This window comes from Pseudorasbora parva, chromosome 21, assembly GCF_024679245.1.
Source record: "Pseudorasbora parva isolate DD20220531a chromosome 21, ASM2467924v1, whole genome shotgun sequence".
Lineage (NCBI taxonomy): Eukaryota > Metazoa > Chordata > Actinopteri > Cypriniformes > Gobionidae > Pseudorasbora > Pseudorasbora parva.
In genome coordinates, this window is record NC_090192.1 from 35445032 (window position 1) to 35471736 (window position 26705).

Sequence of the window (26705 nt, forward strand, 5' to 3'; positions counted from 1 at the left end):
TGTATATATATATATATATATATATATATATATATATATATATATATATATATGAAGTAGATTGAGGTAGTATTCTGATGTGTTTATGAAGAAGCTGTACTGAAGCTGAAGCCATAAGCCAGTGCTGTAGGTGTATGTGCAGATTCTGCCTTGTATTTAAAGATAATGGAACATTTTATGCAAGAGACTCCAGGTCATGTTAGCAAGACCTTTTTATTCTTTCATATCTCAGCCCATAATCTACATCTGTTAATATACTCTGACTGAGAGTGGAGGAGGATTGTGTTTAATATAGATTCTTCCTTGATGTTTGCTGCTGTCAACAGCTGTATCAGGTGTTATTTCTCTAAGAGCTTTGCGAGTTTTATAAGTTTGCACAGTTTTATCCAAATTATGAAAGCATATTTTATGGTTGCATGAACGTTTTAGCCCAAATGTGCGAATGGTTCACAGGTTAAGAGAGCTGATCATTGTTTTCTGTGTACAAAACTTTTGACATCCAATTAGAAAACCCACAATTAGAAAGTCAAACACTGCTCCTGTCCACCAAATGTGCACTCAAAGCTGCAGGCAAGCTCAAATCATCACTTGGAAATGAGATGCTATCACCTTCCGCCCTTTAATGTGCTATTGAATAGCTTCACTGGTAATTGGCGGTTAAATTCTTTCTCTCAGGATGTCACAGAACACAAATATAAACGACAAGTGGAATTAAAAACTTTAGATAAAGCACCCTAGGAGACCGAGGAGAAGCCTGCATGAATCAATTCAACTGAGAGAGCACTGGTCAATAGTCAATCTTGCTTTGATTATATGGTAAGCGCAGCCGTATTGTTTTGAGCTGGATGAGATGATTGTGGTCATTAGGTCAGCAGATGCTCCCAGAAAGAATAACGACGGCAGGGCCAGAGAAGGACATGTCATTTAGGAGAAGAATGCTATAGTAGTAATATACAGTTGAATTTGTATCTGGTGGCAGTTACAAAGGCACCATAAACAGAAGATTAATGCTATGGTTATGGATTTGTGCTCAACCTTTCGCCGTTACGATAAATAGTTGTTAACTAAAGGCAATGGCTTTATTTATTTATTTGGTTAATTTCCATTTGAAACAGAGGGGATATTAATGTCAGGTGTTGGGATTTATTCTGCTCATATAAACTAGCAGTTAACAAGCATAGTGATTCTTCCTTTAATAATTAACTAGATGAAAGTAGTGCTGTTTGATGAGGATCATGAGGCTAGGGTGTTGTCTTTATTGTAATGTGGTTGCCAAGATGTTCTAGATGTTCCTGTTGGTTGGTTATTGGCCGAGGTAGAAGATCTCTCGAGGGTTCAGTTCCTTCTTCAGGTTTGTGGGTTTTTCTCCCCGCCTTTATTATTACTTTTTATTTGTCTATTTTTATAAGTATGTATGCTAAGAAAGCAACAACATACACTACTACATAACACGAGAATGAACCTCATTGGTTCTTGAGGAAGCTTTTTTTTAAGCAGCACAATGTTTTCAACATTGATAAAAATAAGAAATGTTTCTCAAGCATCAAAGAATCATGTCACACTGAAGACTGGAGTAATGGCTGATGAAAATTCAGATTTTTAAATTATATTTAAAGGGATAGGTCACTTTTAAATTAAAATTCTGACATCCTTTACTCACCCTCAAGTTGTTTCAAACCTGTATGAATTTCTTTCTTCAGCTGAACACAAAGGAAGATATTTCGAAGAATGTCAGTAACCAAACAGTTAACTGGAACATTGACTTCTATAGTATTTTTTTTTTCTACTATGGAAGTCAATAGCTCCAGTTAACTGTTTGATTACTGACATTCTTCGAAATATCTTCCTTTGTGTTCAGCTGAAGAAAGAAATTCATACAGGTTAGAAAAAACTTGAGGGTGAGTAAAGGATGACAGAATTTATATTTTAAAGTGAACTATCCCTTTAAAATATATTCAAATAGAAAATAAATGTTCAATTGTAATATTTCACAAGAGGCATTACTGTTTTTACTGTATTTTTGAAGAATTAGATGCAGCCCTGGTGAGCGTTAGAGACTAAATTTGTCCCATCATTAATGTCTACAAGCAAGATTTGTTTGAATCACTAACCCTACCCGAACAATAGTGATGTTTTCCTTGGCAAGAAATGCTAATAATAGTCACAAACGTGGAAAGTTTGCATTATCCCTGTTGATTTATGATTTGAAACTGTACATATTCTTTAGAAATGAAGAAAGCGTTGTTCTGTGAAGACACCTCATTATCAGCTGGTGGCAGAGCAGAGACCAAACATGTCCCACTCGCTGGCACGCGCAAAGAAAGACGCTAAGCTTGTTAATAAGTGAGGTCGGATCTCGTCTTCCCCTTTTCTTGTAAGAGGTTCCAGGGAGTAATCAGAATTCCCACATTCAGAGGCCTCGATGATGGGCAAAGCATAGAACCCCCATACCCCCCCCCCCCCCCCATACGCACACACATACTCATAAGTAGGCTAATTTCTCTGCTGATCAGGGAGTCTGGAGGGCTTTAGCGTGTGAGTTTAGAGCTTCTCTGACACAGATCAGGGAGACTCTAAAAGGAAGGATTAGTGCAACTTCCTGTTCTGATCAAATTAGAAAAGCATGCCAGTTTGTCAAGGCTTTCCCCAGCCGCTAATGCTTTCCAACATCTTACCCACCTCCCCTTTGCTATTTTTACCTCCAGAGGGAAAAAAAGAGCACATATTTATCACAGGTAAATTTATCACAACATAATAATGTAGTATCGCTTTGAATTGAGTGCAGCCTTTTCTTTTTGAATCTAGATTGCAAGATTACCAAGTGTTGCCGACTAAGGTGTCGTCACACGGGGCTGTTTTTGAAGCCAACATGAAATCTTTTGCCATTGTGTGTTATTCAGTAGTTTTTTGTTTTTTTTTCTCAAATGAAAATAGTTTGCTTGCTTGTCCCACTGCCTCTATTTCTCTATTTTGGGTACGTATCACCCACTCTTCACAATGTATATATAGAAGTAAACTGCACAACGTCCCGTGTGATCGGCCCTTAGCGATCAACCAGGTTAAAGGTAATTTCACATGATCCCCTTTACTCTCCTAGATTGACCTTCACTATAAGCCTGTGAAAACCTAAGAGCGAGAGGGAATAAGACGAAGCGATAGGAGATTACAGACAGAAGGGTTGCGGGAGAGACCAGTAAAAGGCTTAAAACTGTTTTGCTCCCTCAGCTAAGCCTGGGTCAGAAATGCCACTTGTTCCTCGACGGCTGTGGGGAATTGGCTTATCTGGTTTCCACAGAGACTTCAGGCTGGTTCTTCTGAGCAAAGGAAGAATGCTGAGGGGTTCTTAACGCCGCAGGTCTAAAGTGGGCTTTCATGGAAGGATGTATGGGCTTTCGTTAGGGTTTTCATTTTGGGGGGCTTCCTGAAAGCCTTCTTGTACATCATAATAACAAATACTATATTCTCCTTCATTTACAGCAAGCCTGTTTCATATTTCCTCAAGAGCACTTACCAATCCCACACAATAAACTTGAGTGATAGCTGCAGAGAGACACTCCCTCACCCCTGACGAATGAAGAAAAGGTCACAACATTAGTCTTTGTGTTGTTTTAATGGAGTGAATGGCTGTGTGCCAGAGACTTGTGTTGCCTTAGGAGCCTAGGTTAAGTAATGCTGCAGCTCGGGTAATATCTCTGCTACGCCGCTGGGGCTCGAATCTTGGCAGGCTAGAAATGGAGTTATGCATTAAAGCAGGAGAAATGGATGGAAGATTCATTTCGGAAAGTTTACAAACCTCCTTTTGTACCATTGTGCTGGGCTTTTGTTTGCTGAGATGCATTCTGGGAAATCTTCCAACCTACAGTACGCTTGCGGTACGCATTAGGAGATGTTTTGGTTGTGTTTATGACATTGTTTTTTAATGCCTCTTCTCATTTGTAAATGATGAGGTCCCAGAACAAGGACTGGTGACAGATCCAACAGGTTTGAGGGGGTGGAACTGGGACGGGACTCCTTGGATTGGGATGTGGGAGATGAATGATGAAACATAAACGGTAGAGTGCATTCAACACTGGCAATACAGCTAAAATGCTAGTGCACTACACTGCAAGGATATATATATATATATATATATATATATATATATATATATATATATATATATCACCCTCGAGTTTGTCGTTTGTAGATCTGCAGCTGTGGTAACTAGAGCAGATCTGGCAACCCGGATGCCGAAACACTACTGACTTGGTCGGTCAATAGGTGGAGGGTGGAGCTTCAGGCCAAAACACAACATGTCATCGTCAACATCAGTTGAGGGCTACAACAACAACTTTTAAATGAGAATATCCTGGCCGGACTACTGTTGTCAGTGAAATATTTGACATTAACATGATTTCTTAATGTCTAGTGACATATTAGGGCCATTTTATGATTCATTGAAATATATTTCTTACATACAATTCCTTTAATTATGAATTTCTCTTTTTTTCTTCTTCTTTTCTACAATACACAGCAATGCTAGCCTAGAAATCTAGACACACCCAAGCGGCAGCAAATCTAATTTGCCGTGAGTGTTGTCTAGCAACTCTCAATTCACTGAATTGTAAACGCTCAACTCTGTTTGGGCCAATCACATTGTGTATAGAGTCGGTGGGCGGGGCTTAATGTAATGACGGCCGAGTTGCGCATGCTTCTAGTAAACACAGAAACTGTCAAACGGCGGTCTTTCGAATCAGCTTTGACCATGACTGGAAGACTTGGAGTTAAGCTTTTCTCTGAGAAAATAACAAAGAACGGCACTAAAGTCATTCTTAAGAAGCGAAGATGTGTTCGGAGTTTTGAAAGTTTTATCTGTCAACAAGCTCTGCTTCACCTTCGTTGCTCTGGTTGGTGTAGCTCTATCCTATCACGTGCAGAGGGAGTTTGAAAGACAACCGTTTATCCTGCCCCTCGGATTGAGCCCTGTCAATGGTGAGTTTCCAGACCAAACATCTTGATGTGGGTCTGGCTTGTCAGGCTATAGCAATGCACTTGTAACCACTCAAAATACCCTTGCATAGCGGTGGTCAGTTTTGTTCTGTCTGTAAAAACCCAATAAGAAAGTTCAATTGTATGGCTGTTCTCTTGGGTATTTTTGGAACAGTACAAGATATCCTGGTCCGTCCCTAGTGCATTCTGCAGGCCTTTGCCCTGCTCTTGCTATGACAGGTGACAGTGGTCCACCTCACTTGCCCTGCATGTTAATATTGTTGCCTCCAGTCATTCGTGCCTTGACCCGCATCTAATGTTGTAACCTGCCCACGGACAGCTAATCCTGAGCCTGTCAACCCGACACTCTTCACACGAGGAGAACAGGCCATCAGGGTATGAGCACAGAATGCTGGCATCATCATCATTTCCTGTTTATTCTAGTTTTTTATTATCATGAGAGAAATGAAACAAAACAAGTATTTAAAAAACATTTGGGATGGTTTTAGTCAATAACGGAGAAAACCGACGGTTATTTATGGTCTACGCAAAACCACTTTTCAGTGTAATAATGACAAATCAATATTTTCTCTCTGTTTGCACTTCATAAATTAAAGTGAAAAATGAATCAGTCAATTATGGGGATGCAAACGGCGTGCTGAATTCCTGTTTGGAGTTGGTTTGGAGACTTACTCAAACACCCAGCCTGTTTATTCATGAGTCTGTAATCTGTTCTTTAATGGCTTGTGTGTATTGACTTTGTCACAGTCGAACCCCTCTATCAGAGGAAGCCTCAGGCTACCAGCACTATTGTTTTCAAGCAAATATAAAGCAGGATCGGATTGTCTGATAACACTTTCATTTTGTAAAGAGCGATTGTTCCTGTCTTTCCTCCTTGATTGAACATTCCTCAAATCTGACACAAATAAAATCTAACATTCTGAACATATTTTGCCCGTCTAAATAATTTTCTGTGGTTGTCGGAATATAATCACAGGGGGAAAAAAATTCCAACATTAATAATAATAAGAATCAAGCAACAATTCAGCATATTATAATGATTTCTGAAGTTTCATGTGACACTGAGCTTTGCCACCACAGGAATAAACTACATTTTAGGATTATATTTAAACTTTATTCTCATCATTGACAGAAATTTCCAGAATTTGAGAGTCAACGCTTTCCCGCCATTGACGGAAATTTCTGGCTTTCCATGTTTTCACTGTTTTATGGTAGGGGTGCTATGACACATCTTCAGAAAGAGTACTGGATATCCTGATTAAAACACAGGTGAAGAAGAAGCAGAAACATGCGATAGCAGATGCAAATGTAAAATTACGTGATCATCAACATTAATCAGCATATAAATCAAAACTGCCTAATGTTACTGAATGAAAAGTCGACCCAGGACGAGCTCTAGGACTGTGAAGCTTGTGTTGATGGACTCAATCTACTCCATCTGTGTTTTGATCATCATTCTAAATCTAATCTAGACATTGTCTTTGACAAATCAAGCGCATAGCATTAGTTCTGTTAGGGCACGTTAGTCAAATGACTCTCAGCTGATCATGTCTACCTATAGCAATATGATTTCTATTACAGCATACGTATATAAGCTCCTACAGCAGCTATTGCGTTTCTCCAGAGCTCATTTACCCTCCTCCATCCCCTCATACTACAACATATTCTTGGGCCCACTTGTAAAATTGATTTTTTAAAATAATGTTTTTTATTCGTTTGGATGCCGGTGACTGGCAACTTTTTTCAAGTACGCTGGCGGGGAATGAGTTGAAGTAGAAAACGTTTATATTAAATTGTAATAATATTTCACAATATAACAGTTTTAACTGTATTTTTTATTGATTAAAGGTAAATGTAACCTTGGTGAGGAGCATAAGAGATTTTTTTCAAAAACGTTGAATCTTACCAACCTCAAACTTTAATGAACAGTAGTGTATATATATACTATATAAGCTGAATATCATTCTCTCACTCAGCAATAGCTTTATTTATTTGTTTGATAATAACATTTTAATTACATTCTAAAACATGGTGTGTTTTAGATTGAAGACCACAAAACATCACAGAATTGGGAATATCCCGAACGAGCCCCCAGATCTGTTTGATTCATTTTCAGGTAGACTATCTGTAAAAAGATCAGTAATCCATCAAATTCATTGATTCTGGTGCTGTTGTTTTCCCTCCAAAATGATGTTATTTCCTGTAAGATTATGTCCAGTTCTAATTGGACATAACCAGTTAGATCTTCATCTAACTGGACTATTCCTGGCTTTAGTCAGCTAAAGCGACTTTTACTAAAGACATAATAACGGAAAACTGAATGTGATGACAAAAACTATGAAATGATTCCAAAAAATATGAATAAAATGGGGCGGCAGTGGCTCAGTGGTTCATGTAGGTTGTCTACAAACCAGAAGGTTGGTGGTTCAATCCCCGGTTCCACCTGACCAAGTGTCGAAGTGTCCATGAGCAAGACACCTAACCCCAGCTGCTCCCGACGAGCTGGATGGCGCCTTACATGGCAGACATCGCCGTCGGTGTATGAATGGGTGAATGTGAGGCAAAAATGTAAAGCGCTTTGGATAAAAGCGCTATATAAATGCAGTCCATTTACCTTTTACCAAAAAATACCTCTCACGCCTACCTACTAATATATAGTTTTGGATTTTCCGGGAACTGTGATTTTTTGATTCCTATCTGACTGCGGGTTTGATCATCGGTGAGGACTTTAAGTCTGTTACACAGTACAAAGGTGAAAAGGAGAGGGAGGGAGATTTGAGTAAGAAAGGCATTGTAAGACACAAAGAGTTAGAGAAAAAAGGAACTGACAGACATTGTGTGAAGCAGTAGTGATTCAGAGACATGTTTGGAAGGGTCTCTCAGGGTGAGTCGATGGATTGAAACTGGTTCCTGGAATTTCTTTTGACTTAATATTCAACTAAATGTTATGAAAACATTTTTAAAAGTATGTACTTAAATAATAGACAATGGAGAATAAGATTGGATTCATTCACTAATAATTGAACAGATTATTCGTATCTTTACACACATTAGAACACGCATGTACGCACATGAATTTGTTCATAAACTCATTCAAACGTTAGGTGCCTGTCTGTCCAAGGTAGGTCATTTGCATCCCAAACCATATCTATAATAGGGCTTCCTTTTTTTCTTCAAACATGATGCTCTTTAAAGACACGCTTCCGCTTGAGAGCACCCGCAGCAAGATCCTCGAGCGATGCCAAGTGTGCCATCCTCAAAACAAGTTCAAATGCAATAAACACTTTTAAAACAGACCCAGATTACAGTCCTCTGATTAGCCAGGTGTACAAACGTGAATCTGCATTTTTATTCAACAGTTTTTTTTTATTATGATTATTATTTTACATTTAGAATAAATATTAGAAAGAAAGTTATTGATGTATCATGATTTGTTCATGAAAATGGTTAGTGAAATTGTAAGTGGGAGCATCGTATCAATTCCACTGTGGAGTAATGTTGCTTCTGGGCAGCAAACACATTTAAGCAATTCCTCATAACATACAAATAATTGATGCGACTCTAAATGCAAAAACAAATGTGAATCACATTTTTTGATGGGTGGAAAATCTATATAAATATATATATTTTTCCTGAGCTCAGTTCTCTAGAGCAATATGCGTGGCCTCCACATTCTACACCAAAATGCCAAGAAAACATTTAAAAATGTTTGCCAGCAAGCAGTGTTGCTTTTTTAAAAAAAAAAGGCTTTTTATTGGTTTATTTGAAGTCATTCCTTTTTATTATTAACCATTTTTGCCATTGCACATGCATATGTACAAAGTGAAACAAATGTTTTGTTATCCTGAGGTAACATTGTTCAATAGTTTAAAACTGAACTGAAATCTCAACTGTTTTGAAATTTTGGTCACACTTTACTATCAAAAAATAAGCACTGCACTTATTGTGTTCATATTGCGAAACTTTTTTGCTACCGTTGAGGTGGGATACAGGTATGGTTTGGGACAGGTTTGGTGATATGAGCACATTTAAGTGTCGGTAGAGGTGTAAGAGAAGAGTCCATAGTGGTTAAAGACACCTACTATAAAGTGGGACCAAAATTGCATTTTATATTTTAACAAGTAGATTGTTAGTTTGGCCTCAGATATGGATCTGATTTACTGTGCTTGGGCTTGTCAGCAATCACTTAACAATCTAAAACACACAGCAGTTAAAATAAATAAATGTCACCATACAGCGATACCCTACAGGAGTGCATATTAGTACCTAAATGGTACATATAAGAACCTTTTGAAAGGGTACCGCCCCAGTGACAGAAGTGTTTTCTGAGAGCATATAGAATCAACAGAATTGTCCATTTGGCTCTGTGTATGAATTGGGTTGTGCATGATTGAAGACTATGGTTCAGTTCACCAGGATTTCAAGGTTTTGTTGTCATTTGAATGATAGTGAACAGCATACAGAAACTGACCTTGCCAGGGAAAGACCTTCAGACACAAGAGCGCTTACCTGTTTTATTTGATCAAATCATACGAAGTCGCGCTCCGTCACCTCTGCATTGTTTTTACCAAAATGACAAGACATTAAACGTTGTGTGAGATGATCACCTGTGTAAGTGAGGATGCGATAAAGTTTTGAAGTTATACAGACATTTAAGGGAAAATAATTTTGTGAAGTCACTTTTAATTTAAATATTATTATCATTACATTTCTTACATCATATTGGTAAAGGACTGAAACACGTAGTTTATTGATGCTTACCACTTTATTAACCTTTATAATTTATACAAATTATGTGCGTAAACCACCATAAGCTTTTGTGTGTGTGTATTTTGCAGGTATCATCAGAACAGCCCTGGCAGACATGGATCGAGAGGCGAGAGAATATTACTCAGTGGTGATTCAAGCCAAAGACATGGCAGGGCAGGTGGGGGGGCTGTCGGGCTCCACCACGGTCAACATCACGCTAACTGACATCAACGACAACCCACCAAAGTTCCCTCAGAGTGAGTAGGATTATCATCCAATAATAGAAGGACATCAGCAGATGTGGTTCAAACACCTAGTGAGGCAGTAAAGACCACCATAAGGCTCTTCACAGAGTGCTGGTCATATAATGCACTGCATTGCTTTCTGTGTACAGCTTAACACTTTTTCAGTTGTGTTGGTTCCAATTTTTCTATCAGGACCAGTATCATCAAAGATGATTGACAATTACCATATAGTTTGGATTGGCGGTATGGTTCTGTTCTGGGAGCCTAGCATGGATAAGAGCAGGGAGAGCAGCAATAAACTGTTCCTTAGGGTGAACAGAACAAAACCAACATAATGTATCGCAGATGTACAACATAATTCAGGAATTTAGTTTCAATGAGAATCAGAATGCCAAATCCTGACCGACGAGAGGAGGAGCTGGGGATGGAGGGGGGGTATTTAGCTTCAGAGAAACACAATAGCTGCTGATAATACTGAAGGAGCTTATATATTTATGGCATGATAGACATCATATTGCTATAGGTAGATGTACACTCACCTAAAGGATTATTAGGAACACCATACTGATACTGTGTTTGACCCCTTTCGCCTTAATTCTACATGGCATTGATACAACAAGATGCTGAAAGCATTCTTTAGAAATGTTGGCTCATATTGATAGGATATCATCTTGCAGTTGATGGAGATTTGTGGGATGGACGAAGCACGAAGCTCTCGTTCCTCCACATGGCAAAGATGCTCTATTTGCTTGAGATCTGGTGACTGTGGGAGCCATTTTAGTACAGTGAACACATTGTCATGTTCAAGAAACCAATTTGAAATGATTCAAACTTTGTGACATGGTGCATTATCCTGCTGGAAGTAGTCATCAGAGGATGGATACATGGTGGACATAAAGGAATGAACATGGTCAGAAACAATGCTCAGGTAGGCCGTGGCATTTAAACGATGCCCAATTGGCACTAATGGGCCTAAAGTGTGCCAAGAAAACATCCCCCACACCACTACACCACCACCACCAGCCTGCACAGTGGTAACAATGCCTGATGGATCCATGTTCTCATTCGGTTTATGCCAAATTCTGACTCTACCATCTGAATGTCTCAACAGATATCGAGACTCATCAGACCAGGCAACATTTTTCCAGTCTTCAACTGTCCAATTTTGGTGAGCTCATGCAAATTGTAGCCGCTTTTTCTTATTTGTAGTGGAGATGAGTGGTACCCGGTGGGGTCTTCTGCTGTTGTAGCCCATCCGTCTCAAGGTTGTGCGTGTTGTGGCTTCAAAAATGCTTTGCTGCATTGGTTGTAATATGTGTTATTTCAGTCAGAGTTTATCTCCTATCAGCTTGAATCAGTCAGCCCATTCTCCTCTGATGCATACTGGATGTTTTTTCCTTTTCACACCATTCTTTGTAAACCCTAGACATGGTTGTGCATGAAACTCCCAGTAACTGAGCAGATTGTGAAATACTTAGCCACGCTCAAAATTGCTTAAATCACCTTTCTTTCCCATTCTGACATTCAGTTTGGAGTTCAGGAGATTGTCTTGACCAGGACCACACCCCTTAATGCATTGAATCAACTGTCATGTGATTGATTAGATAATTGCATTAATGAGAAATTGAACAGGTGTTCCTAATAATCCTTTAGGTGAGTGTATATCAGCTGACAGCCAGCTGATGGGACTTCGACTAACGTGACCTGACAGAACTGACGCTAAGCTTGATTATTCTATTAATTTTCATAGGGATTTCAAAAAAGTCTTTGTTAAAACATTAAAGCCATGAACCAAGCCAATCAGATATATGAGGTGGATCATAACATTACAAACTTTAATTTGAAGCAAAAAAGTGAAAATCTGATAAAAATAAAAGACAATCCCATGAAGCATTGTGACAAGCAAATATTTTGATTTTGAGCGCAGGGAGAGTGACTTGATTATGTAATTCGGGATGCTTCATGTGAGTGGGAGGAGCTAATGAGATCTTTTGGTGGGTGTTTCATCACTGTTTGGTGGGATTTTCTGTACAGCATTATGAGTATTGTAGGTTTTCACCATTAATTGTGCTGTTAAACATTATTAATTTTAAACTAATTTAAAGTAATGAATTTAAATTTGTTCTTAAACTCATTCTAACGTGTGCCTGAGGTAGGTAATTTGCATAAAACACACCCAAACCATGTCTAAATAAGGGCTTCCTTTTCTCTGCAAACATGATGCTCTTTAAAGACACGCTTCCGCTTGAGAGCACCCCGCAGCAAGATCCTCGAGCGATGCCAAGTGTGCCATCCTCAAAACAAGTTCAAATGCCATAAACACTTTTAAAACAGACCCAGATTACAGTCCTCTGATTAGCCAGGTGTACAAACGTGAACCTGCATTTTTACTTAGAGGAGCCTCGCAGCTGAAGCAATAATGCAGCTTTTCTTGCTTGTTTACTGTGTGTGTGTGTGTGTGTGTGTGTGTGTGTGTGTGTGTGTGTGTGTGTGTGTGTGTGTGTGTGTGTGTGTGTGTGTGTGTGCGTGTGCGTGTGTGTGTGTGTGTGTATAATACAGTACATATAAACAATGGGTATTGCTAACAACCTCAACAGAAGCAAATACTATTGATAACAACCTCGTAGCTCACTGTCTTTAATGGTTTATAAGTTATCATTAAAATCGAATTCCCTATGGAGAAATTGTATGGAGTTTGTGAGACGATGAAGGACTTCTTGTTTGTTATGCTTTAGATCTTGGCAAAAAAAGAACCAAGATAGCTTGACCTCGCTTTTCTCCGATTCTTCATCTTCTGGAAATATCCGTATTACTGTTTGAAGGTAGCCATGCCGTATGCTATTCTAATACAAATTTCTCTCTCTCTCTCTCTCTCTCTCTCTCTCTCTCTCTCTCTCTCTCTCTCTCTCTCTCTCTCTCTCTCTCTCTCTCTCTCTCTCCTCTCTCTCTCTCTCTCTCTCTCTCTCTCTCTCTCTCTCCTCTCTCTCTCTCTCTCTCTCTCTCTCTCTCTCTCTCTCTCTCTCTGTAGGTTTTTCCCAGACATGCATAAGAAAACTGTTAGTTTCTCAAGGGCTCTTTATGGATACTAAATAATTAGAAGGAAGATATGGAAATATACCTTATAGATGCGGTCTCACCATCAGATGACTCAGAAATTGTGCATTGCGGTGTAATTTTTTCTCATTAATTAGCATGAAGAGAATAGAGACAGGAACACTGTTTTATTGTGTAAGCATCCAATTATGAGTCTTGGATCTTGAGCTTTTGTTGTCTTATTTTTATCCACAGAAACAGAGCACAGCAGCGGGGTTCTGGAAGTAAAAATACTATTAATTTCCTCCCTGGAAACATGAGCTTTTAAGGATAATAATTCAAAACGCATATCGCACAGTATAATACGCTTCTGTAAAAGCCACAATTCTTTAAATGAACCCACTTCATTAAAAAGAAACAACAAAAAAAGTTGATTTACCATATTCTGCGTGAATTGCTATACTACCCATAATCCTGTAATAACATCCACCAGTCACAGAAGTTAATGTTACCATGGATCAAAGTTTTGTAATGTTGTGATTCATCTCAGAGCTTCTAAAAATCCTGCAAATACTTCTGGAACCATGAGCGTTGGAAAAGTGGACCATGACGTTGCACTCTGTTGCATTCAGCTTTTATAATCAGGCAGTTTGGGAATGTTCCTGCGGTTGTTTATTGGGCATGACAGCGATGTTGAAATACTTCTAGAATAGCTCAATGTGGCTCGTTCGGCGGCATCATGATAGATATGCTTCAAAAACACCATCCAGCCAATCGAACAAACCAACATGCGGGCTTTTGTGTGTCTGCAGAGAATTACCAGGTGTTTGTCCCAGAGTCGGCACAGGTGGGGAAGCCAGTGGGGAAGATCAAAGCCAACGATGAGGACATCGGAATCAATGCGGAGATCAAATACAGCATCCTGAACCCCGAGGGGGCCGGAATGTTCTCCATCTCCACAGACAAAGACACTAGAGAGGGTGTTATCACGCTGAGAAAGGTATTGCTGTCATTTTCATTGCTGTTTACTAAGGCAAGCATCACTGCTATTATTTCTCATTCTAGGGTTACAGAGTTTCCTGAACCCTCACTAATAAGCAGCGGTTTCTTCAACCGTGGACACTTTTGGGCTTGCGGGCTTTTAGGAAATAAAAACTCTGTTAGAATACTTTACTAACAGTGCCCACCAGTGAACTGTTACCATCTAAACATCAATCATCATAAGAAATAATCTTAGAATAATTACTAAAGGATCAAGTGACACTGGAGACTGAAGATATGGCTGCTGAGAATTCAGATTTGCATCACAGAAATAAACAGAACTCAGTGTGAAACTGAATATTCATACTTTTACAAATAATTATAATTATACAAAATAACAGTTTGATTGGTAATAATGACCCATACCTTGTATTTCATCTCAAACATGAATTAATAATAATAGTAATAATAATACATTTTATTTCACTAACATTGTCTCATTGCTTACCAAGTACACTAACTTAAAAAAAAAAAAAAAATTACATATTGACATGATTTATGGTTATTTCACTCTTATTTGTATTTATTCACTCCTTGTTAATGTAAAAAAAAAAAAAAAAAACTATTAAACATTTCTGTTAATTTAAATCAATCTGAAATCAAACATAATATCAATGCTAGTGGAAAAACTAACAAAAATGAGTAATATTCCCCTTGCAATAAATTGAAATGTTTAAGTTGAAGCAAAAAAAAAAAAAGAAGTATTAACTGGAAATAAAATAAAAACTAAACTAAAACTAAAAAAGAAAAAAGAAAACTAAAATGAGTTTGATGAGTACAATGAGTACAAATATAAAAATACAATTCAAAATATTTTTTCCAACTATTAAATCCGTTCGTAAAGACATTTGATCAAAAATTCAAAGAATCAAAGAATAAGTATCAAAAATTAATAACAATGATAAAAAGTTTCTGAGACCTTTTTACTGTGACCTTCATATGACAAAAAGAAAAATATGTTTTATCCGTTAATATATCTAAAACATGTTTTAATAAATATGACCCCTGGGAAATAAGCGCTTGTGGTAGAAATAGCCAACTCATAAACTTGAACTTGTCATTTGTGCTACAGATATGAATGATGTCTCAAATGTTGCAGCTTTTTGAGGACAGGTGTACTGTTAATTTTCTAAGTGATCAAACTTTTACGTGGTGGAAGATAAAATGAAAGAAAATCCCACAGACCTGCATTGGAAGAAGGACATGAGCCATATCTAGAGAGCAGAAAATGTAGTTTATATTATCAGAACACCCGTAAACTCTTTATTTAGACCGTAGAGCCAGAGACATGACAAACAAAGATCCAAAATATTAAAGTCTAAGGGAAAAGTTGCACTCGTACGTGAAACCTCGTTAACAAATTCAGAATTTCAACCTCTGGATTGTAATATGATTTTTCACACTTTTCCCTTGAGTGTTTCTTGCAGACCTTCAACAAAAGAGCGAAAAAGGATGGCATAATTATCCAGTCAAGATGTTATCAAAATAGCACCATATCTGAGGCTGCAGACACTTAAATCACACGGATACACTGATAGATATATATAATCTGTCCAGCCAGACTAGGTCAAGCAGACGTCTGGCGCTCCGCGGGGCTCAGATGCTCATTAATGCTCTCTTTTTCTGTATTCCGATCTTCTTCAATTCCACTCTCCGTCCTGGGGGCCAGGAAAGCTGTGAATACTGAGTTTTCCTGAAGCCAATCTTGTAAATAAATGCCGGGCAGATCTGTCCGATGAGACGGGCGCTGAAGGTCAGGCAGGTTTCATGGCGTTTACAGACGTGACCCCATCTAGAGAGCGATTTAGCTTCTGTGCTCCGGAAGCAAAAAGAATGACCTCAATATATTCTCAGTTCATAACTTTTGAAGTACTTGACAATGCTAGTATCCTCCAAGAAAGAGGCTAAAACTGACTGACTGGAAGCTAAAATAACTGTGGAGTTGCAGGAAAAAGCCTGAACCTCTTCCAGAATCTGTGAAAATGTGTATAATTTAAACTAAGAAAGATAGATCATACAAAATGCATTATTTTTCATTTAGTGCTGTCCTGATATTTATTTATATATTTAATTATTATTTTTCTTTTACCATGACCTGTTCACAAGTTTATGAACCATTGATTCTTAAACCTGTGTGTTGTTCCCTGGATGATCCACAGCTGTTACTGTGTGTGTGTGTGTGTGTGTGTGTGTGTGTGTGTGTGTGTGTGTGTGTGTGTGTGTGTGTGTGTGTGTGTGTGTGTGTGTGTGTGTGTGGCCTGGTAATCCCTACGTTATGGGGACAAAATGTCCCCACAAAGATGGCAATATCCGAAATCCTTGTCGTTGTGGGGACATTTTTAGGTCCCCATGAGGAAAACATCTTATAAATCACACAGAAAGAGTTTTTTTGAGAAAGTAAGAATGCAGAATGTTTCCTGTGATGGGTAGGTTTAGGGGCAGGGGCAGTGTAAGGGATAGGATGTACAGTTTGTACAGTATGAAATCCATTACGCCTATGGAATGTCCCCATAAAACATGAAAACACGACATGTGTGTGTGTGTGTGTGTGTGTGTGTGTGTGTGTGTGTGTGTGTGTGTGTGTGCGTGCGCGTGTGTGATGGTTGTTCATAAGTCTCTTGTTTGTCCTGCCCAATGTTCTTCAGAAAAATCCTCCAGGTCCTGCACATCCTTCAGTTTCTAGCATACTTTGCATATTTGAACCCTCTCCAGCAGTGACTGTATGATTTTGAGATCCATCTGAGGACGATTGAGGGAATGATGCTTGAACATTCACTGATGCTGCAGAAGGAAACAGTGCATTAAGAGCCGGGGGTGAAAACTTTTTAACAGGCGGGACCTTTTCATTTCTTTTCATCCTTTTCATTCACCTTTTAACCTTTTCATTCATTCAACAGAAGATACCTACATATTTCCTGGAAGATAAATTAAGTACAATTTACCTTAATTTTCAATTTCAAATTTTCACCCCCGGCTTTTCTGCAGCATCATTGAATGTTTGAAGCTTTTTTAATAGTTGTGTTTGAGTCCCTCAATCGTCCTTCAAGGTGAAAAGATGGATCTCAAAATCATACAGTCACAGCTGGAGAGGTTTCAAATAGGCAAAAATGGTGGAAAACTGAAGAAATGTGCAGGATTTTTTTTTTTAAGAACATTGGGCATTTTAAAGGGGGGTGAAATGCTGTTTCATGCATACTGAGCTTTTTACACTGTTAAAGACTTGGATTCCCATCCTAAACATAGACAAAGTTTCAAAAACTAATGTTGGACGTTTGATAGAGTATTTCTGTGTCAAAAATACTCCTTCCGGTTTCTCACAAGTTTCGGAGAGTTTTTTTCGAGTATGGATCGGCTTGACGTTAATAGACCGGAAGGTCCTTGTATGGGCCGTACGGGCTCTTCTCCCGGTAGGGTGCGCGCGGGCGTGCGTGTGATTAGAGTGAGAGAGGAAATGCACATTGCTCTCAAACTGCAGATCCAGTCGTCCGTGTCGGTTACACTAATGTCGGTTATAGTCCGCGCCGCGCTCCACTTTATTCCTCCACTTTGACATTAAGCGACTTCAACGCTTCAGCACAGCATTCTGGGAAGGCAGCGCTGCATTTGAACCGATTTGAACGCAGAAATGCTTCAGTCGCATCGCAGAGTGGATCTCCACACTCCAAGAAGTGTGTTTTTGACGGAGCGGTCCCAGCGATAAAGGTTCGGTCCTGCTTTGGAAGCAGCCGGTGAGTTAAACTGCTTCAAATGTCTTTGCTGTTGCTTATCGTCGCGTATGTAAACATCAGTAAACGACACGATCGCGTGCTTCATCATTCAAATGCGCTAACGGACTTCATTGCTGTTCGAACGTTACACTAGTCTGACGTGCAAAACCGTTTTGCTTGCTACTAAGGTTTGGTCGCATACAATAGTCCATAAACCGAATCATGTCCTCATAAACTGAGAGTAAAGACAAATGTTGACAGGTCACTAAATACAGTACATACCACAGAGACGGACGTCCTGCTGTTGCTGTTTCTATTTCTATTTCCGGAAAGACTCGGTACAGCCCATATTTCTTTTAGAAATATAATAAAACTAAAGACTTTTCAGAGATATGAAGGATGCAATACTACTCTATAGGTACTCAAGATTGACGTGAGATTGACTGAAGATTGAGTGTTTCACCCCCCCCTTTAAATGCTCAGGACAAACAAGGGACTTGAGAACAACCATAACAAAAAAAAGAGAGACACAGTACTGAGAATCAATGGTTTAAAAACTTCTGAACAGGTCATTTTAATACATTCAGCTTTTTTCTTTTTTTTTGTCTTGTGGACTTTCTGTTAAAAAAAATTATGTAAAATGTTCAGGACAGTACAAAAAAAACTGTATTTTAGTGTCTTGCAACCGTATATGTAATCCAGTTCACATTTGTAGTTTGGTTCACCTGGTTCTTTTAGTCTGGACCAAAAAAGAAAAAGAAACATTTGGTCCTTGTTCGTTAGTTTTAACATGGTCTCTTTAAAACACCATTTTAAAAAAGGCTTTTAAGATTTTGCCAACTTATCGAACATCTAAAACAATGCTGTGTGCTGGGCTTAATGCGTTCCCTGTATGAGAGTACATTTGATGGTTTATGATGGCGCCGACAACTTGTGAAGAGCTTATAAAATGTGTAAAGGAGTCAAAACAGCCCCGAGAATCTCTTTATCATACGCACAAATGAAGATCTGCTGCGAGGAGACGCGGTTCTGACAACACAGCTCTTATGATGAGACAAAAAACTAGTATTCTTAAGCATTTTTCCTAGTGTGAACACACCCTAAGTTTCCTGTTTTCTCTTCTCAGCCCCTGAATTATGAAAAGAAGAAGCAGTACAGCCTTCACATCGCTGCAGAGAACACACACCTGGACCCACGCTTGTCTTATATGGGCTCGTTCAAAGATGACGCCACGCTCAAGATCACAGTCGGAGACGTGGATGAGCCGCCGGTTTTCTCATTGGATTATTACATTATGGAGGTGTACGAGAACGCAAAGGTTGGAACTGAAGTGGGAGCCGTCACAGCGAGAGACCCAGACAGCAAAAACAACCCTGTCAGGTGAGAAGATGTGAAGTGTTAAAATAACACACCGACCGAATACATTTATACAAAACGTCACACAATACTGTATGGCCCTGATTTATATAGTAGATTAGACGACTATTGTGAGCCATCAAAAATGTCTGAGCTCATTAATATGGCCTCATTTATTTTTTCATAATATTGTAAAAAAATATTAGCTACTGTCATCAATAAAAATAATAATGAATGCTATTATTATTATTATTATTATTATTATTATTATTATTATATTTATTAACTCTAACTAAAGTCATAGTTCTCCCAAAAATGAAATTTTGATGTTTATCTGCTAACCTCTTGTTCACACTGCAGTAAACTAGATCGATATTAGTCATGGTAAAACATGAGACTCGCAGTAGATCATGAAAACATTCCACAGATGAAAACGATAAGACTAACTGTGTTGAGCTGTATAACACTGATTCGTTTTCTCTTTTAATGAATGTCTAATAAAACAAAATATATTAAAGGTAACTAATAAATCGAAGGTAGCGTGAGTATGATGTCATTTATAGGCGACGCACAGACAGGGCCTGGTTAAAATAGTTGATTTCTCTGGGTTTAAATATTCTTGAAAACATTTGGGATAATGCAAGTACACAAGTCAACAAAATATATAACTGTTCTAGTGGTTTTTGGATATTTTAATCAAAAAATCTTACATATTGTGCCTTTAAATAACTTTGTACAACTATTACAGTACATACATTATAAGATTATAAATATTATTATTAAGGTGTTTATACTTATTAAATTCATATTATTAATAAAATGTCTAACCTAGTATATGTGGCTATGTGTGCAATTCAAAGTAGATTATCTGTGATATGCCTTCAAAACACACATACACATACACACCCACACACACAATTTGTTTGAATTTGCACTAGCAAGATTGTAATAAATCGGTTAATTATTGCGTGTGCAGATTTCATGCTATAGCTAAATAAATCAGCATTTTTTGTGTATCTCTCTCTCTCTCGCTGTTGTGTCCTCCGATTCCTCTGTAAAGGTTGCATTTAATAGGATGACATTGAGTTGATATGACATACAAGGATATTTTACTGTTTACTCTCTCTCTCTCTCTCTCTCTCTCTCTCTCTCTCTCTCTCTCTCTCTCTCTCTCTCTCTCTCTCTCTCTCTCTCTCTCTCTCTCTCTCTCTCTCTCTCTCTCTATGGAGGATAATGTTAATTAGAGCAGTTAAGTCACCCCATGTTAGCATGTTAGTGAAACACTGCTGCCAAAGGCTCAATTACCTCCACACACTTTAATGAAAGAGAGGTTTGCAGGCCAGCTCATAAAAACGGCATTCCTTTTGTGCTGATATCATGCTGCTTGCCTAGAGAAGCCAATAGAGAGGACTTCAGTGTCTCTGGTAAACACATTATCAGTGTCTAGTGGGCAGCATAACTGATGCGATACCTTTCCAGTATTTCATTTTTTATATCATTAGTTGAATGCATTCCAATTTATAAAATTATTTTCCGTCGATGCTGGCTGTGTGTTTGACTGATTCATGTTTACGGAAACCCTTTAACAATAAAACAATTGTGGCTTTTATAAATGGTCAGACACTTGCGTGTATCATTATATTATTAACATTTTACCGAAATCAAGCTCAAGTGTAGATAAAAGATTTATGACCAGCAAATGTTGGACATGCATGTTTTTATTTATCACTGGAACAATCAAAGCTGAGTAAGTACATTGCATTACATTTTCATCAGCCTACAAGTTAAAGATCCCATTCTTCGCGTGTTTTCGAAGCTTTGATTATGTTTACAGTGTGCAATATAACATTTCATGTTTCGCGTGTTTCGCAGTATTTTTCACACAATTTACTTATCTGTACAGCGCTGTTTCCTCTGTCCTAAAAACGGCCTGATGATTTCCTTGTTCTATGAAGTCCCTCCTTCAAAAATACGTAACGAGTTCTGATTGGGTCAGCGCTTCCCGCGCTGTGATTGGACAGCAGCTTAGCACGTTGCACGGAAAGGTCCCGCCTCTTATCATAACGTGTAGATACGCCCGCTCAATGTTATTGCAAAAATGTCTATATTGCCTTATCAATTTGAGCCGGAATCAGACCCGGAGAATATCGAAGAGGATCGATTACAACCTGCTCAGGAAAGACTTTTGCTGGATGTTTCAGAATGGTACGCTGTCTATTCAGTATTTTAAACTGATCATTACAGACATCAACAATCGATGGGGTCTGAATGAATTACTACACTTTTATATGCTAAGTTTTTCGGATTAGTTTAAATTACCATCTAACGTTAGTTAACAAAGCTAAACAGCGTTGCACTTTGTGTCATGAGTTACATAAACTGTTAAACGGACCGACTTAAATAATAAAATACACTTACCGGTTGTAGTCCATAAACAACGCCTTCTCCAGACAAAGAGGGAACTACGTCATCTTTTAAGAATAATCTTTCTGCGAATCCGGCATTAAACTGACTGAGATTAAGGAAGCAGTCCTGAGCAAAATGTGCTGCACATAGTTTTAAATTGTGATTATAATTTTCCGAGTTAACCATAAACTGTAGCCATTGATCTCTACGTACATCGTCCGTGGGAAGGCCAAACAGAGGTGATTTGACTCCAGGATGAAAATAACAGCGTTTCAATGGCATGGCGACAAACACACTCTACTAAAACAACGCTTCCTATTCTCGACCTGCGAGAGCAAAAGGACAACGCCCCCGAATGTGCGTGTTCTTGTGGGCGGAGGGTTCGTCAATAAACGGTTTTAGTTGCATCATTAAACCTGGAAGTGCAGGGGTGTGTAGTCCAAACCGGCCGTTCGCTGTAGGCTTTGAAAGGGAACTTCTGTTAAATAAAATATCTCGCTTGGCATTGAACTTTGAGCTTTATAATTTTACAGGTATTATTTATGCTCTAACAGCAACATTACACACTAACTAAAGTTTAAAAGATGGGATCGCAAAGAATGGGACCTTTAAGTTTATGGTAGCTATGTAGGCACTGTTGGAAATCTCAGAAGCGAAGACCAGGAGACCAGGATGTATCTTCAGCAGGAATCTTTATTAAGAACACGTGCTGTCAGTAGCTGCAGTCTATCTAAGGGATAGGTACGTATGTGGTATAGGCATTCAGTGGGCAGTCCTTTAAGGTTCTTTAAGCCTTAAAAAGGACCAGTTAAACAAAAGCATCTAAAGCCAATACAGAACAGAGGAGGGGGGCTTCATGCGCTTTAGACCATGTGCTCAGATCGTTCAAATTGGGCCCATAGTGTTTCTTGACTATTGAAAACAGTGGCTCTGTACCTTTGCATTGCAAAGAAACAGAGATGGTCCAAAATGTGCACCAGTGCTGAGTTATAACAGTTTGAGTTTCCAATGGAGTTACGAATTTTAGACACAAGCTCTTTTTTTAAATAGTTTTTATAAAATATTAAATATTTTATTTAAATATTAAATATTTTTTAAATATTTGTATATCCCACAGATGTGACCATTAATTGGTGACCAATTAATGATTTGTGAAAAGAAAAGAAAAGAAAAGAAAAAGGTGAAATATGAAAGTTTCGGCTCGACAGCGACGATATGCAGCATAATAACTCAATGTGTAAAGTCCATACGATTTTTGTAAACGAAAGAAATGAAGTATTCTTAATATAAAAGACAATGTTGTGTATATCATTGTCTACAGAACATGGAGAAAATAACAAAATGACATAGAAGCGGAGAACAGGAATGAAGAATAAAATGTCAGAATGTTCCTTTCATCGGCAGTAAAACGCGTAAACTGTAAAATCCTCATTGTTATTTCTCTCTCATGTCTCATGCAGTCAAGGACGGTGCACATTTTCTTGTGGTAATGAGATATGACCTGTATGGTTTATTAGCATCTCTCTGTACTGGTGGGTTGAGGATGTGTGTTTTCAAGCCATCTTTGAATGAACCTTCACAAGCCGTGCGTGACGGAGAGGCCATAACTCTCATGGTCATGCAAATGCTGGGAATCTCATTGGTTGATGTGAGTGAGATCGTCGGTTTCACACGAACGGCTTTTACATCAGCATTTATCGCTGTGATAAATAGATAAATAAAAGACATAAGAGAAAAGTCTCATAAATAACCCCAGGTCTGTGTTGAAGGATAACACATTAACACAAAAAAATTCAGTCCATTTATTGCATTTCTGTTCCTCCGATTTTAATCTGCATCTCCCATAAAAAAACAGCATTTCATTCCCGTACAAGAATTTATACCGCAGTGTGTACCCATTAGCATAAAATAAAATGGCATTGAAGTTTGAGAATCAGCATTAGCATTATGGAAAAATAAGCAAGGTCACTGTTATCTCCTTAGTTTTGTTCCTATCCATAATGATGCATCTGATCATTATCATATTTCATGTAAAGCATTTGTCTCATGAGAAGCTGCAGTGAAAATGGTTTTTAAAAGCATATTCTTCACAATGGACACCCTGGTGTTGAATTAACAGAGATTTCGGGATGATGTTTTGTGTTTTGCATGTGTTTCTCCCAAGTCAACATGATAAAGGCTAAACGGAAGTATTTTTTCAGATTACTCTGGCAAACACAATACTGACATTTTAATTTAATTTATATATATATATATATATATATATATATATATATATATATATATATTGTGTTGGTCCCCCTTTTGCTGCCAAAACAGCCCTTACCCATGTGCTGTCGTATCGAGCTCCAAGATATTAGCAGCAGATCCTTAAAGTCCTGTAAATTGCTAGGTGGGGCCTCCATAGATTGGACTTTGGAGGCCAAGTCAACACCTCAAACTCGTTGTTGTGCTCCTCAAACCATTCCTGAACCATTTTTGCTTTGTGGCAGAGCACATTATCCTGAAAGAGCCACAGCCACCAGGGAATACTATTTCCATGAAAGGGTGTACGTGGTCTGTAACAATGCTTTGGTTTGTGGTACGTGTCAAAGTAACATCCACATCATGGATGACAGGACCCAAGGTTTCCCAGAAGAACATTACCTAAAGCATCGCACTGCCTCCGCCGGCTTGCCTTCTTCCCATAGTGCATCCCGGTGCCATGTGTTCCCCAAGTAAGTCACATAATTGGCACATAAAAAAAATGTGATTCATCAGACTAGGACACCTTCTTCCATTGCTCTGTGGTCTAGTTCTGATGCCCACTGTTGGCACTTTCGGTGGTTGATAGGGGTCAGCATGGGCACCCTTGCAGTCAAACTGCGATGTATTCTGACACCTTTCTATCAGAACCAGCATTAACTTATTGAGCAGTTTGAGCTTCAGTACCTCGTCTGTGTGATCAGACCACACGGACCAGCCTTCACTCCCCACGTGCATCAATGAGCCTTGGCCACCCAAGACCCTGTTGATGGTTCACCACTGTTCCTTCCTTGGAGCACTTTTGACAGATACTGACCACTGCAGACCGCGGACACCCCACAAGAGCTGCAGTTTTGAAAATGCTCTGTCCCAGTCTTCTAGCAATCATAATTTGGCCTTTGTCAAGCTCACTCACTTCCTTACGCTTGCCCATTTTCCTGCTTTCTAACACATCGACTTTGAGGACAAATATTCACTTGCCGTCTAATATATCCCACCCACCAACAGGTGCCATGATAAAGAGATCATCTGTGTTATTCATTATGCTATGCCTGATCGATCTATATATCGGTGTATTGTGTAGCCAGAAAAGAGACTGTGGGTGTGCGTCAGAAAAACTGGGTGTGCCACATGTATTGTCAGATTACTGTACATCTTTACAGAATAGACTGGGCTGATGTTTAAAACTATACTCAGGTCGAATACTTTAATAATATGTTTTGGGGGATCTACTAGCTAACCCAATAATGCTAACTATTGAACCTTGACACCTTAGCTACAAACGCAAAACAGCTAAACCAAAGTCAAAGCTAGAATCATAAGTTTACATAAAATGCTAACACTAATTTTCGGCTGCCTTACACACTCAAGTATTTACTTCAGAAAATGCAAATGGGGTTTAATTTCACATTCATACTTGGAAAGAGAATCTGACAGTCCTTCCTTTGAGCGTCTGTACCAAGCATGTCACTTGAGGATTTGTTAATTATGTCCAACTAAGGCTTCCCCTTACAGATTTTCTCCTCTAGTTTTTTATGTTTTCCTTTTTCTTTTATAATATTTAGGTTGTGCCCGGTCGGTTGTTATCTAGAGCCGTCATTTCAACTGGAATATTAATACACATCTGCGCATATGCCCTAAACCACTCATAAATCTCACTGAAAATGACCTGTTTGCCGTCTACCATGGTGATTAATCATTTCGAGAAATCATGTGAACAAAATGAACTTAATTTCAAAACAATATTAATGCTAAATAGTCAGATAAACATAATGTAAAAACTGTGAAATTAGAAACTGAAAAGAACTCTTGTTTTTAGTGCATTATTCTTTTGAAATAATGAACCCCCTACTATGTTCCATCTTTACCTTTCAGCTTTCCATGAGCTTTCTGTGTTTTTCGCATCATATATTCCACTCTGTATTTCTACAGTGATCTGTCAGGGAGCTTGGTGACATGATGTATAATTACTCGTACTGTGATGTAAGCTTTTGTTCAATAAAACAGAAAATAATTACTATATAAATTACTAATATGGCCCTTTAGGCTGAGCTTTGTATAGTCAGGTATTCCTGCCGTTAACTCATGCCACACATGAAGTTGGTAGTTTCATGACCCAGCCATGTACATCAATGCAAGCTCTTTGATAACCATGCATATCCCAGCTGTCTTTGCTGTCTTAATGCCACAGCTATGATGTAGAGGGGTGACAGACAGAAAGGCTCATGCAGTATTCATGCTCTCTCTTCTATATTTAGGTATTTCATCGAGCGCAGAGAAGACAAAGAGGTGTATTTCGATATTGAATCCATCAGCGGAGTCATTAGAACGACTCAGCTCCTGGACCGGGAGGACACGCCCTGGCACAACATCACTGTTATGGCAACAGAGGAAGGTGGGTACTACCAGAAACCATGCTGGTATAGCTTTGCCACTTTAATAACTTGCAAATTAGTTTGCCAAGACAGTCTCTGCAATAAACGCCTTGTGCACTCATGAGAAACGGACTGCCGTTCGTTTTCTCACTTTGAATATCGCTTGCTCTCCCGCTGCTGTGAAATCAGCTTTGCGAGTCTGTTAACATTCAAAGATCGCACCTTGAAGCACAAGGAATAGTTTGCTCAGAAACAAAACAATATTTACTCAACCTTATGTTGTTCCAAACCTGTATGACTTTCTTTCTTTCTTTCTTTGTGTGTGTGTGTGTGTGTGTGTGTGTGTGTGTGTGTGTGTGTGTGTGTGTGTGTGTGTGTGTGTGTGTGTGTGTGTGTGTGTGTGTGTGTGTGTGTGTGTGTGTGTGTGTGTGTGTGTGTGTGTGTGTGTGTGTGTGTGTGTGTGTGTGTGTCAGTGTGTGTCAGTGTGTGTCAGTGTGTGTCAGTGTGTGAGTGTGAACCTGAAATCTGTTGTTGGTTTTTTTCCATGCAATTAAAATGAA

At 38.7% G+C, this 26705-nt stretch overlaps 1 protein-coding gene across 4 annotated transcripts in view; it reads left to right on the forward strand.

Moving 5' to 3' along the window:
* The window catches only part of LOC137056245 (cadherin-18), a 331361-nt gene that overhangs the window by 261395 nt on the left and 43261 nt on the right, over window positions 1-26705 (forward strand). For all 4 annotated transcript variants that reach the window (XM_067430266.1, XM_067430265.1, XM_067430267.1 and 1 more), the window contains 4 exons: window positions 9828-9995; window positions 13829-14016; window positions 18891-19144; window positions 26029-26165. In XM_067430266.1, the coding sequence (XP_067286367.1) occupies window positions 9828-9995; window positions 13829-14016; window positions 18891-19144; window positions 26029-26165 (747 nt within the window). The remainder of the gene's footprint in view (window positions 1-9827; window positions 9996-13828; window positions 14017-18890; window positions 19145-26028; window positions 26166-26705) is intronic.